At 38.4% G+C, this 15,791-nt stretch overlaps 1 protein-coding gene across 1 annotated transcript; it reads left to right on the forward strand.

The window, feature by feature from the left end:
* Window positions 1–5,526: 5,526 nt before the first annotated feature.
* TRIM59 (tripartite motif containing 59) lies at window positions 5,527–15,791 on the forward strand. Its single transcript, XM_072139579.1, has 2 exons — window positions 5,527–5,611; window positions 13,722–15,791. Exon 2 carries the CDS (start codon window positions 13,725–13,727, stop codon window positions 14,910–14,912), a length of 1,188 nt encoding a protein of 395 aa, XP_071995680.1. The 5' UTR covers window positions 5,527–5,611; window positions 13,722–13,724; the 3' UTR covers window positions 14,913–15,791.

Below are 15,791 nucleotides of genomic sequence, written 5' to 3' on the forward strand. Positions count from 1 at the left end.
GCAGCAAGACATATATAGAGGCAGATATATACATGCAGACAGCTACAGAGAAATGCACACAGCTACAGGTACATGCATACAGCTACAGGTACATGCATAAATATAGACAAGCATGGAGGCAAACACACACACACTGACAGACAGATAGAGATACCCTGTTTCCCCGAAAATAAGACAGTGTCTTATATTAATTTTTGCTCCTAAAGAGGCACTAGGTCTTATTTTCGGGGGATGTCTTATTTTTCCATGAACAAGAATTTACATTTATCGTTGAACAAGAAAATCAACTTCTCTAATCTCTACAAAATCTGAATTTCATGCTGTATTATTTGTGACTCCATTTCTAATAGAATCATTGGCCCCAGTCTCTCATGTTTGGTAAAAGCACTTTCCATAAATGACCCATCTAATCCTGGTAGCTGCTGGTATCACATTTGCAGCACAACAGTCAGTGATTTAATTCCATGAATTCTTCCCCATGTCAAACGCTTCTGCAGCATCTAAAAGATTTCCTAATACTAATGTATGGCGTGGGGGGAGCTGCTCCAATGACTGACACTAGGTCTTATTTTCAGGGGAGGCCTTATATTTCTAAGCCTGAACAAAATTGTACTAGGTCTTATTTTCGGGGGATGTCTTATTTTAGGGGAAACAGGGTACACATGCAGACAAACACATCATTACACAAACCATACACTCACTGTATGGATCAGTAATACACATCCATACATGTCACATACCATCACACACCCTGTGCTCATACCTCCCAACATTTGTGAAAGGGAAAGAGGGACAAAATGGCGGCACGCGTAGCGTGGCGATTGCGGCGATCCCCCTAACCCACACCCCCAATCACTCCCTGGCCACGCCCCAAATTTTAGCCATATTATAATAATAAAAATCATCTCAATAAAAAAAAAAAAATTATCCTCATTGGGGTTTGAACCCAGAACCTGCAGTGTCCATGTACAATAATGACACAGTGCCCCAGCCAACTGAGCTATAAACTCTGTGATTATCTAGGTGTAGATAATGGTAACTAAGAACTATGACTGCTGTTACATTGTTACACAGATTTAATGCTTTGGTATATAGGGAGGGATCTTCTCAGAGGTTATTGTAATTATTGAGACTATTATTATTATTATGGAGATGATTATTAGTATTATTATTGAGATGATTATTATTATTTTTACTATTATTAATAATCATCTCCATAATAATAAAAATGTATTATAATAATAATAATAATAATAATAATAATAATAGTTTCAATAATTACAATAACAATCTCTGAGAAGGTCCCTCTCTATATATCAGTGCATTAGTCTGTGTCACAGTGTAAATGGCAGATAACACTTCTTAGTTACCAGAAATTCTCAGCTCTGTATCACTGGGCTTATAGCTCAGTTAGTTAAGCTCCTGTCTACAGTGCAGAGGGTCCCAGGTTCGGATCTCTGCCTGGACAAAACTTTATTTAGTTTAATTAAATAAAGAGCTTGTGTCTGGGGAAGCCCTGGAGACCATATATGGACAGATGCTGATCTGACCTGATGACGTGGTCCCTGCTCTCCGGCTGAGCCGACACTTCTCTGAAAAGGATTCCCTGCCCGATGTCTGCTCTGGGGAACCCTAGGAGATGCAGTGACCATATATGGACAGATGTGGATCTGACCTGATGACATGGTCCCTGCTCTCCGCTAAGCCCGACACTTCTCTGAAAAGGATTCCCTCCTGATGTCTGTAGAAGCCATTCTGTACTGTGAGTTCAGACTTTCAAAGTATTTACTATGCGGACACAGCGCCGGGACACAGCGGGACCTCGGGGGAAAATCCGTGACAATCTCATAGCTGCCCGTGACGCGGGGTAGAGGTAAGAAAAACGGGAAAGTCCCGTCAAAATCGGGACGGTTGGGAGCTATGCCTGTGCTGTCTGCAGCAGCCCTGGCATCACACAGAGGAGTCTTCAGGCTTCTTCTTCTTCTCCTCCTCCTCCTCTTCGTCCCGATCTCTAAGCTGCCGGATTTCATCTGTACTGCAGCTCCGTGTGAAGAGGTGATAGGGGGGAGGTTAACCCATAATGTGCTGCATCACACAGGCAGCTCAGTAGCCTCTACCTGTGCTGTGTCTGTCTGAGTGGGGGAGGAACAGTGCAGGACACAGCTCCTCATCACAGGAAGTGAAGATGTGAACAGTGTGTGTGGGCCCCCGGCAGCTCTCTGGGCCCCGGCACTTGCCCAGGTATGCCGGGTGCTGGAGCCGGGCCTGGATGAGACAGATCAGAGATGATGAGATGCCTATTACACAGAGGCATGACAGACAGAGGCTGACAGACTCTGACACTGTCACCACTGCTACATCTCCATTCTCACAGATATGTGCCTGCCTCCCCTTCCCCTGTATCATTTATCTGCCTGGAGTTTGTAGTTTGCAGCTTCTCTCTGCTCAAAATGTTATGTCTGCTGGCAGGAAGTGACAAGTGTCAGTGAGCTCCGTGCTGGACTGCAGGGGGGAGGGCACAGAGCAGAGAGAGGCGGCCCCCTCGAACCCTAAGTCAGAAGTTACAGGGTCGTGTCTAGGGGCACCTGAAATTGTGTACACCAGAACTGATAGACAGGTTGGACTTATATCTGTGAAATGCTGCATTTTTGTTAATAACAGGGACTTAGAGAATGTGTTATTTTGTTATCCTGAGTACTATAAGAAACTTGCGTTTTTTTGCGCCCTACCTTCCAAAATCTATAAATGCTTTTTATAAAGAGCTGTGTGACGGCTTGTTTTCTGCATAACAAATTGCATAATGAATATGCGTCTTTTATGGGGATACAAACATTTATATAGGTTTTGTAATGTTTTCATACATTTACAAAAATTAAAACCTCCTGTACCAAAAAAAAAATTCTTCATTTTGACATTTTCTGGCGCTAATAACTTTTTCATACTTTGGTGTATGGAGCTGTTGGTGGTGTAATTTTTTCTGACTTTTGATGATGTTTTCAATGCTAACATTTCAAGTACTGTACGGACTTTGGATCACTTTTTATAGAATTTTTTACATTTTGCAAAATGGCAAAAAAGTGGCATTTTTAACTTACGGCGCTATTTTCCATTATGGGGTTAAACAGGTTCATATTTTGATTGGACATTTTGGGACATGGCGATACCTTCCATGTTTATGATTTTTACTGTTTATTTATATTTATTTCAGTTCTAAGGAAAGAGGGGTGATTTGAATTTTTAAAATGTATTTTTTACAATTTTTCAGACCTCTTAGGGTATTTTAACCCTAGGTTGTCTCATTGATCCTACCATATACTGCCATACTACAGTACATACTACAGCAAGCATCCACCTGGTACAGAGAGGGCTCAGCCCTCTGTCCTCCTGGTCCCGACATGCGCTGTACTACCTGTCATCAGGTCTGTGTCACTTCTCCTGTCACTACTACCTGTTGGAGCAGCTCTCAATGATCCCATCCCAGCCTTTATCTAGTTATTTCATACATTATTCATTGTAAAATCATCTATTCTTTATCATATAAATGAGGCTGGTCACATGGTCAGAGGCAGTGATGTCACCCCTGTTACCCCTCCCCTCCCCTCTCCCTGCACATGTCTGTGTGTAATGTATAGTAAAGCATGGCTAGTGTGTGCTGCATCTGCTGACATGCTGCATCCTCCTAATATACAGGTGAGAGACACAGACATCAGCTACACATGAATCTGACATGTTCTGCTGTAACATGGCTGCATCCTGGAGCTGCTGTATCTCTCCTACACACACACACATGCACACACAGGCTGCAGGGGGCGTGGCCACCAGCACCAGGAAGCACATCATTATACAGCCTCACATCATTATACAGGCTGTCAGTCATGCACTGGGGGTGTGGCTGTGCCTCCCACTCATGAATAGAGTGGACAGCTTGAATATGCTAATGCTTCATTGGACATTTCACAGGTCATTTGCATACAGCTTTAGGACCTCATTGCTTAGGTTGTACAGGCATGTAGAGGGACAATGAAGGGATAGAGGCAATGCTCTCTAATGGCAGTTTATGAAAATATATTTAGTTTAGGGGGGTTATTTTGCATGACGGGTTCTCTTTAATGTGGTAAATCACTATTCTAGCTGCAAAAGCCGTTTTTAATGCAATATCTACATTGGTGTATATAGGCTAATTTCCAACAACCACCACGCCAGTGGTTTAATGGTACACTGGGGGACATTTACTATGGTGTTTCCTCCAGTTTTGTGGTCTCCAACCATAAACCATAATAAGATAAAATCATTTATCAATTGTGACACACGATATGTTGTTTATATCATCAAATGTCGTTGCTGCTCTGTCATCTATGTTAGTTGCACAATACAAAAAAATGAAAACCAGGATTTCTCAACATTTAACTGGTTCACGGCGGGCGACCGGTCCTGGTGCATGGAGAGGGCTCACGGGCATATTGCAGCAAAGACTTACCGGTAACACCGCGATCGCTGCCGGCAGCTTCCAAAAGATGGCTTTTCAATAAAGAATTGTTGGATTTTATTCAAGTGCTCCAGCTTTCTTTCAAATTTTACAGACTGACTCTATTTTGGGAAGAAGCAGTAGCTGGTCTTCTATCTGTAATGGAGCGGCCGCCCAGTCACCAGATCTCATCCCCATTGAGCTGTTGTGGGAGCAGCTTGACCGAATGGTAAACCAAAGGTGCCCATCAAGCCGATCCAACTTGTGTTAGGGGCTTCTGGAAGCATGGGGGGGGGGGTGATTTCTCCAAATTACCTCAGCAATATAACTGCTAGAGGCCAAATGTCTGCAATGCTGTAATGTAAAGGAGAGCACAGCACAGGGAATGTAAAGGAGAAAATTATTATAATTTCAAATGGAAAAAAAACCTCTTTCAATGTCTGGACTATATCTTTATTCATTTTGCAACTCATTTGAAAAATAGTAGTATGGTGTTTTCATGGAAAACACAAAATTGGCTGTGTGACCCCAAACTTTTGAGTGGTAGAGTATGTATGTATATATATATATATATATATATATATATATATATATATATATACATATATATATATATATATATATATATATATATATATATATATATATACATATATATATATATATATATATATATATATATATATATATATGTCAGATACTGTCTAAACTTGTATAAACTTGTATATATCTGGTGCATGTGCATATACCCTTCATACAGGTGCAAGTACCTGCACACACCTGCCCCGGGGGAGAGACATGGCGCTAAGTGTGCACATTTATTACAGTCTTTTCACTAACACACACACAGGGACTAGGAGGTTTATGGCCGAGCCCCAGTCACATCCCCGGGCTAGTCAGTATAGTGGTGGCCGCGGCTTCCAGCAGCTTTCAAATGACGCGCCGCTTAGCGGGGGCCGCGCCGTGTGACTGGCGGCAGAGAGGATGATTACTTTCGAAAAGAACATCTTCTATTCGCCGCCGCTGGAGTTTGAATGTAATGCGCAGGCGCAGTGCCGCGCTGACGTTACTGGCCCCGGCTGCCTGCAGTGTACACGGCGCTGCCTGTCACACTGACTCCCGGGATAAAGTCACTGCAGCAGTAAGGTAAGTGCTGATCACACTGACAGTGCGCAGGGCTGCGCATGCCGGCGGTGTGCTGTGTGCTGTACACTCCTCTCCATACACTCCATATGTAAGGACGGCTTAGGACTTCTACACATTGGTAGTTATCTCACTGTCTAACTGCAGGGTTACAGATGTTGTGGGACTACAACTCCCAGCGTGTTGCAGGACACAGGTGTGTGGTATCTGGCACTGCGAGTGTGACCCCCTCTATCTATAGATCTCTCTCTATAGATCTCTCCCTCTATAGATCTCTATACGTGACTCTTCCCATACTGATCCTGAAACCTGTTGTAACATGTTGGCACATCCCTGGGTACATGCCCGGCCAAACCTGCAGCTGGCAGGAGCTTATGTCTGATCATTGTTATCTGCACCGATAACCATCAGCTTCTCATCATGTCCCTGCGGTATTTTTATACTTTCTATAATTAGTGCCCGGAGCTGTCACTATTACTACAGGAACAGCACCCTGCACCCTGCACCCAAGTTATACCCGAGTTATACTCCAAACACCTTCAAAGACCCACATTGTATTCTTGAGTAAAATGTAGTATATATATATATATATATATATATATATATATATATATATATATATATATATATATATATAATATTTATATATTGCAACTTGATCATTTAATCATATATACTAGTTATATACTGTATATAAATAGATAAATTACTGTTCCTTCTTATTCATAATACAAACACATATCATATACATAACACACATATATCTATCACTGTTTCCTCCTTCCAGAGATAGATACTCAAAGTAATAAAACATTGTTACACACACACATATATATGTATATATATATATATATATATATATATATATATGTATATTATATATATATATATATATATATATATATATATATATATATATATATATGTATATAATATATATATATATATAAATGTGTGTGTAACAATGTTTTATTCCTTCAAGTTTATTACATTACATTATAACATTATTGGGCCAAGCATGTGTAAAATGATCTATTTTTACATTTCACAGTTTTATACATTTTATAACTTTATATGAAATATGTATATCCTAAATTCCTAAAATACTTTTCTCTATATCTATATTGAAAAAAAAAAAATAAAAGTAAAAAGTTTGCCTTTGAGCACAGCAGTTGAATAGAAGCTGTAAAAAGAAACTTAACATTTACGGAAAAAATAATTATTTTCTGTTTTTTTTCTATTTGCAAATAAATTTTTATGCATTGTGTATTAACAAATCTATAAATATATACAGTACAGTGAAACACATTTGGATTTCCCATAAATAGTGGAAAAAAAAATAAATGCTAACAGTAAAGTTGTATATTAATTATTATTATTAAAAAGATTGCGTTTGCTAAAAATATTTTAAAAATCTAAAAATAAAATGAATAAAATGGGCTCCAATAATATGCACAATATATGATATATATCAATATACTGCCTTTTCTTACATTCTTATTGTGAAACCTATTAAGAAATCTTGCATTATTTATAACAAATATATACATTTAAATACAGTTTTATTAAAATATATATATAAAAAAATATATATATATAATTTTTTTTTTTAATTGCTAAAATTAGTTACATTGGATTTGACTAATTTATAGCCAAATCATTGTAATAGCATTGTCACCAAAAAAACAAAAAAAAAAACAAAAAAACAACGGTTTAACCCCGGAGTCATTTTGCTTTTCATTGTAGATTACATGATATATTCTTGAAGGTTTTCTTATGCATATTAAAACACAGTAATATAGTTAGTATTAAAAAATTCTATTATTTAATGTGCGCTGTGTAAATTATTATTAAGTTATATGTTGTAAAATTAAAGAAAGAAAAAAATTGCTGTAATATACATTCAATATTTGCATTTGCACTTTGTATTGTTATTATTATTCATAAAAATCCCGTCTAAAGATAATGGGAGCTTTTCTTTACCCCCTGCCGAATCCTGGCACATTTCTAGGCCCACACTTTTTAACACTCTTTTAGAATTTTAATAAATGCAGAAAGTACAATCCGTACAAAGTTTTTTTTCTTTTTTTTTTCCCTTCACTTAGTCAATGCTTTCTGTGCTCTGCCTTTATGATTTCTCTGCTGTAGTATTTCTGTGTGTATCCCATGAAATGGAGTTATATTGTATATACTGCTAAATATGTGCCTAGAAATTTAGTAGACTGATTAATATAATAAAAAATCTTTTAGTCTATATTTTACCGAGGCCCGAACACTGTGTATTTACCAATAAATTTAGGATGAATGTCATAATTTTCATTATTCTCTTAAAGTAGAGATTGTAGTTTAATGAAGGGTTCAGACCCAAGTAAAATTTCTTAAAATTATGCAATTATGTATAGCTGTGGGGTTTTCTCTACTTAAGCATAAAGAATGGGCGTGGCAAGCAGACAGCTAGAAGAGGCTGCACTGACATATAGTGATGGGGAATAGTCAAACATAAATGAATAAAAGACAACTTTTTATTATACTGTGTATTCAGTGACAAAATGGGATTTTTAGTTAAAAGAAAATATGAATATTTTGAGATTTTATGGGAGATATAGCTCAAAATTCATTGAATGAATAGCATATCTGTCACAGATACAGTGTGATGCTACATTGTTCCTGCTGACTCATTGTCTGGACCCACCCTAAGAAGACTAGAGGACAGCAGATTCATGGTCAGACAAGAATACAATTTTTTTTTTCCACCCTTCCAGGCCCAAGTGATTTTCCAATCTGCCAGTGATGCTCTGCTTTAATTTCAAGGCGTGACACAAATTATATAGTAAAATTACAGTTCATCTCAATAAACATTTTATTATGTGTTGATCAGCCCATGGGGAGGAAGGAGGAGCGTGTTACATGTAGTCTGCCGCTTTCCGGATGCTACATCTTTCAATCATGTCTGAGACAAATGCAATTAGGTGGATCAGCCTTACAAGAAAGACATTTTAGAGAGCAGTTTACGCCCTAAACTTCACCCCCCCTTTCCCCCTTAATATAGAAATTTGATTGGCTGAACGTGCATATTAATCCCTATGGAGGAGGGTGGTGTGAGCAGCTGCCAGTCACCTGTGGTGGCGATAGAGTGGGAACAAAAGAATTGGACAGCAAAAGTCGATAACCGACGTCTGAGTGTGTCTGGAAGGATACCCCTCCCCCAGCTATCCGATCTAATGTGTATGGGGTGGGGCATGTACATTGTAGAAAACTCATCTTTTAGGAGGCCTTGAATTTTACTGAGTTTTAAAGGATAAAAATTAAAAATAGAAATATATAAGGTAATTCTTTGCTGATGTAGTTTATGCTTACAGATCTATTACATACATATGTATAGGGCGGCCCATCACAGCCCACCCTAGAGACATCCCCATGGTCAACATATCGCTCTAGTGGGCTGTCATTGCCCAGCCCAAATTTAAATAAATGTGGCCAGGGAGCCAAAAAGTGACAACAAAGAATGAATGCAAATGAGTGTATTTATAATTTTACCATCCTCTTTCTTTTATATTATCTTTTATATTTTTTATATAGACAGTAATAATAATTTTGCTTTGCTATTTAGTACAGTCTGTTGTTCCCTAGAAGCAGACACTTTATGTATAGGAAAAGCCTATTCTTCCATAACACTTAATGCACAATAAAGAGCGTGAACAACAGTTACAGTATGAAAACCACAATTTACATTATTTTGGCTTCTGTTTTTTAGCCAACTGTTTGCTTTTATTGGACTAATGGCATCAGTTTTTTTTTTTTTTTTTTTTTTTTTTTACAAATTTAACAGTAAATACACTCAAGAGTGTATCCCAGTATCCAACCATTTCTGGTGGACAGCACTTGGCATAGCACTACAAGTGCTATATATTTTTTTTAATTTCTGTTTCTGTTGCATAACTGGTCAATTAAAATAGACACGTGCATGAATCTGTTAAAAAGTATTGCATTGAGGGTAGCCGTGTGCCATCCGTTAAAAAAAAAAAATGGATGGCACACTGCTGTTTTTCATTGCGGGTGTGTGCATCTCGCATATATATATATATATGACCTGATGTGTATTAATGTGAATAAAACACTTACAGTTATCTGCAGCAGTCTATGCTATTGTCCTTTAGAATCCAACTTTGGTTAAAAAAAAGGGAATCAAAAACTTCTATAATTTTTTTATTATTATTACAAAAATCTGTTTGTAAAAACGTGTCAAGGGTGATTCAAAACATGGTAGATTTATTGTTGAAATTTTCGCATCTAAAAAAAACATGAACATTCCTTAGATCTGAATGGGCTGTCTTGGCAGCATGTCCATGGGGTTCTACAAGTCAAAGAAAAATTTGCCACACGGTAGTGAACCTTGAGTGTTTTTTTTTTTTTTTTTTTTTTATTGCTGTATTTTTTTGCCCCGATAGTGATAGGTTGTAATAGAAATGCTTACTGCAGAAAACAAATTATTCTTCTCATTTAAAGACTTTATTGATGAAAATAATGTCACATAATATCATATAAATGGCACACAAATTATTCTTAGTAAATCGTTCATGGTATAGACTTTTTTGGAGAAAACCAAGATCAGTCATCAGAGACCACTTAATGGTAAACACCAGATGAGGCTTTCTCTGTATATTCTATTATTGGGCAGGATTGGCTCCTGGAAGAGTGTAGAGTATATGTAATATCTCCACATTATAAATGGACCTATTAAAGAAAATCAACCACTTTAAAAAAGCCAGAAATACTCACCTCCACTTCTCTTCATTTTGATCCTGGCGCTGGTCTTGACACGCCGGGATCACCCATAAAATAAAATTATGATTAGAAGCATGGAGCGCGGGGACAAGATGTCCGGGGCTCCGGGCTGCTAATTATACACGACACGCACCTCCCTCTCCCATGCTGGGAGGCTACGAGAGGGAGTTGATGTCACGCAAGAGTCATGTCTTCACGCCTCTCGCATGACGTCACCCTCCTCTCCCAGCATGGGAGAGCGTCTGTCTTCTTACAGACGAGCCCTAGATAAAGACGGACCTCTCTGCCTACTGTGACCTCTGGTGAAGCTCTCCGGATGCTTTACGTTAGTCCCAGGCTGCAATGATCAGCTGTCAAGTGTCTGTTATCATGTTTTATTGATTACTTACATACAAATTCAACTGCCTGTAATGCTCCGACAGGACAGATAACTTATTGTTAGCTATAGGGGCACCCAAATGGGCAGTAATCTATCTTCCCAGGAAACTACCCAAAGGACGGTCACCTGACCCACAATGGAGCAACCCACTCGCGATATAAGGCTATTGAGGTAATACAAAAACATATATACAGCATGGACATAAAAACAAAGAATGGGAACAAAGCAGAATACATAAATGTCATATGCACAATAACATTAAAATTCAACATGCAGTATATACAAAATCAATGTAGTAAAGAGAACCTTTCATCACCTCACACATGTCACACACGTGGAGATGAACATACCATCCTGTAGGGGCTGCTACACAGATTCAGGGACACTTCTTTTTTTTTCTAGACCCCACGGTTGCGGAGATATAATTCCCAGCTTCTGACCATTGTAATCTGTGTTCTGTCAAAGGGGAGGAGCCTTGGCAGGAGCTGGGGGCATGTGTTGTGCTAATCTTCTCCAATACTGTCCAATCATTGGCAGACACTGTGTGATCTCTCTTGCTTTTACACATGTTTACAAAAACACAATGTTACAAATTGCAATCCAAACTGGATGCAAGCGCAATGGAAACGTGAAAGGAGTTTAAACACAAACGCAATGTAAACACCAGTTAAATGTAAACATGGTGCAATGTAAATGTAAACCCAATGCAAAAGGCATATTAACCCCTTCAGCATATTTTGGCCTCTAGGACACAGCCCCGTTTTTTAAATCTGCCCTGTGTCACTATAAGTGGTTATAGCTTAGTAAGATACCCTGGAAAAATTTTTGTACAGGAGGTTTTAATTTTTTTAAATGTATGAAAACATTATAAAACCTATACAAATTTGGTATCCCCGTAATCGTATAAATAAAGTAGACATGGGCCGTACAGTGAAAGCTGTAAAATCCAAGCCCACAAGAATACGGCACAAATGTGTTTTTTTTACCAATTTCACTGCATTTGGAATTTTTTTCCCACTTCCCAGTACACGGCATGGGATATTAAATAGCACCATTTTGAAGTGTAATTTGTTACGCAGAAAATAAGCCATCACACAGCTCTGAACATGGAAAAATAAAAAAGTTATAGATTTTTGAAGGTGGGGAGTGAAAAATTAAATGCAAAAATGAAAAAGGGCTGTGGCGTTAAGGGGTTAATATAGCTTTAGCTTACATTAGTAGCTGAAAACCTCTCTGCCTACACACAAATACATAAGCGGACTTATTTATTTTCTATTATATGCAAACAATAATTTATTAAAATATTATCAACTTTGGCCATCAATATATTAATGCCTATATGATTAACATCAATACGTTAATATAAGGTCCAATCTTTTATTTAATCCCCCAGTTTGACAGATTTCCAATGTAAACATCCAAACCATTTCTCATCTTTCAATAATTTCCATTTAATTTCCCCTCCCCTAACGGGTTGAGTAACTCTTTCCAAGCCTGTCCATGAAAGATTTGTTTGTCCTGTTTGTCCCTGAAGTGTTTTGATATTGCTGAGAAATTGAAGTACTGCGGATGTCCGCCAAAAGCGGCATATTCTTATCTATATAGGACCCGCAGTGTGTCCGACTTACTGCCTGTTACAAGTAGCCACATAAATTGCATTACAAGTATTACAATTTATATAGGATTTGATGTTATACCTCTTGCCTATCAATAATGAACACACTGAATCCACATTTTCAATCAATTTGAATACTTTACATTTTTTGTTTGTGGCCACATCTAAAATTACCATTATAAGGAAGCCATGTTGGCTTTGTATGTATACACGCGGGGCTAGGAAATACACTTGGCGACAAACTGCTTCCAATAGTTGGGTTCCGTTTAGTTTCACATTTAATATTCTAATTGAACTTAATGTAGAGTATTGCATCAAAATGGGCATTTTGGGAATTTTTTCGTAAATTCCCACTATTTGTGGGTACTGATGGCTGTGTGCCGTAAAGACTTATTACCTTTACAATGTTTTATTGGCCTTTAGAATATTAAATCTATTGTACTGTCTTTGTCTTAACCTTCTGATTCTCTCTCTCAAAATATCCATCATCCATGCAATTGCATCTGAGACGGATAAACTCCCCATAGGGAACATTTTTCACTAAATGAATTGGGTGAAACGATGGAGCCTTGAGTGTTGCACTGCCAGAAGTGTCCTTTCTATATAGACTTTCACCCTATTGTTAACACCCGTTGATTGAACATCCAAGAATAAGTGAGCCAGCTTTAAATTCATATGGGTGACATTTAGGTATGCTACAAAAATATTGAACGATTCTTCTGTGCCTCTTCAAACCCACAACAGGTCGTCAAAATAGCGGCCAATATATATATTCACCTAAATTATTAACTAACAGTATTTGACATGATAGTTACCATTTAAAGCTAACACAGTTTTAGACTTACTGTACACAGGACGTGAAGCTATACCAGGACTATTGTTTGCATCCTGTGTGTAATCGGTGGGGGATGATAATTAAAGACTAATAGACCGATAAGACTAAAAGACCGATAGGACCTGCTCTATCGTTTGCATCTCGGACAGTCGGCTCATGCTTGCGGTCGTAGAATCCATGGCTGTGTATGAGCCCAAAGAAGTTAATGGGGTGTGTTAGCTGTAGAAAATATGACTAGCGTGTCCGAATTTCGTTATTGTGTGAATGAGCCCTAAGATATACTATAATAATTGGTAGGGTTCCAACTGCTAGGACCTTCATAGATTATGAGAATTTGGTTTCCATTTGCCTAAATAGAGAAGATTACACAAATCTGAAAAAGACCAATGAACACAGTGGGCCAGGGCTCTCTGAATTTGTGCATGCTATCCACATCATTTATTCTGTATCTTAGTGTCCTGCTTGTGATTTTTATTTATTTATTTTAATTTTTTTTTAGGAAATGGAACATTTAGAAGAAGAAATGACTTGCTCCGTGTGTTTGAGCGTCTATGAAGATCCTCGAATCCTTCAGTGTTCTCATTCTTTTTGCAGAAAGTGCCTTGAAAACTTAATCAGGTCTTCAGAAAGTTATTTATGGAGATTGTCAATGGGGAGATTGAAATGTCCGGCCTGCAGAGGGATTACAGACATTCCTACCGGAGTTCAGTCGCTGCCAGTCAACTTTGCTTTAAAAGCGATTGTAGAAAAATATAAAAATAACCTCCGTTCTAAAACCTGCACTGAGCATACTAGGCATCAGCTGAACATGTATTGTCTGAAAGACAGAAAATTGATATGTGGCCAGTGTCTTACAGTAGGACCACATAAAGGTCACCCTGTAGATGACCCAGATGTTGCCTACATGAAAGAGCAGCAGGCGGCTTCTAAATTCCTGGCTGCCCTGAGTAGTAAGAACTTCACCGGTGTGTCCAGCGTTATCCGGGCATTAGAAGAGCAAATGACCAACTGTAAAAACATCGTCCTGGAAGACAAAAAGGAGGTGACTTTGTTTTTTGACAATATAATTGAGGTACTTGAACAAAAGAAACAAGACTTGCTAGCGGCCCTCAATGATCTGAACCTACAGGTGGCTGACGTTTTTGCCCCACAAATAGAAGAGATGAAGCAGATACAAGATGAAGAAGTGGACTTGGTGACTTTGAGCAGCTCCGTTCAGACGGAAGAATCTCCACTCATCTATCTGGATACTATTCATGACATACGGCAGAGGATGATGGCCTTGAAGAAGAAGCAGCTGCTCCCCATTCACCCTGTTGAGATCTACCCCAGGGTTGGGCAAATATTCAAAGATCAATACCTGAAGACAAGTATTGGTGATGTTTCTCTGCTGCCTGTACCAAAGTTTGGCATACATTTTGAGAATGAGGACTACAAAGGGATTGCTAGTAGTCCCTTATTCACATGGATATTAGTCTTTGTTCTCTTATTTACAAGTTTTATATTGTTGTTCTTTTACTTCAACTCAGAAATATCATCAGACTTGACTACTCGCTATTGGACGTGCTTTTCTGAAGTCATGGGGCCAGTCCTTCATTTTGGGGAGAATCATGTAAATGCAGTTTCCCATAGACTTTCTAGCTTATACATGGAGTTTATTGGCCATCTGCATTCTTTACTGAAGGTTTAACTTGCATACAGGATCTCACTTTGCATCGGTTTCACCATCATTGATACACAGCTATCACACAACTTGAGCTTTGTACACACAGATGGAGTCACTATCTTTCTTATATGCATACTATATGTATACTGCATCAGTGTCTCATGGGATCTTACTTACTGCCATATTATGTATTCAACCACATACACTTTATAACTAGTTGTAGAGAAGAAAAACTGCAATCCTGAGTATAAGATGAAGAAAATCATCACATACTGAGATGCAGCACTATCATAGCTAATGTACAGGGTGGTGTACAATAGCCTTAGGCTACAATTACAATTTTTTTATATCACCTATATATAGAGTCGAAAATAGGGGCTTCTGATGTAACACATCCCCACCCCCTGCAATCAGTAAACTTGACTCATCTCATGTAAAAAATGAGGTGAGAAGAATCATATTTGCCTAACCTCGGGCGAGTTTTTTTTAGATTAATGGGTGAGGTTTCACATTAAAGAGGGAATTTAGAAAGGACATCTTAATTCCAAGATTCTCATCACTCTTTCTGTAACAACAGGCCCAAACCAGCCTCCTCCTCCTGCTCAGTACCTCACTGTTCCTGGGCAAGACATACAAACGTGTTAGCAGAACAGATAAAACAAGACAGGTTCCCTTTAAAATAAAAAGTTAAAGGGGTTGTCCGAGACAAACTAAATATAAATGAGGTGGCCGGGGGTGGGATGCATTCATAAATTAACTAGTACTTACCTCATGCGGCGCTCCTGGTGTCCGCTGCTGTTTGTTTACAAGGGCACGGAAGCTCCGCTCAGATTATAATGAAATCCCCTTTGAATAGGCCATCAATAGAACATATTACCAAGTAATCCCTTAACCCCTTCCCGA

This window comes from Engystomops pustulosus, chromosome 3 (assembly GCF_040894005.1).
Source record: "Engystomops pustulosus chromosome 3, aEngPut4.maternal, whole genome shotgun sequence".
NCBI lineage: Eukaryota > Metazoa > Chordata > Amphibia > Anura > Leptodactylidae > Engystomops > Engystomops pustulosus.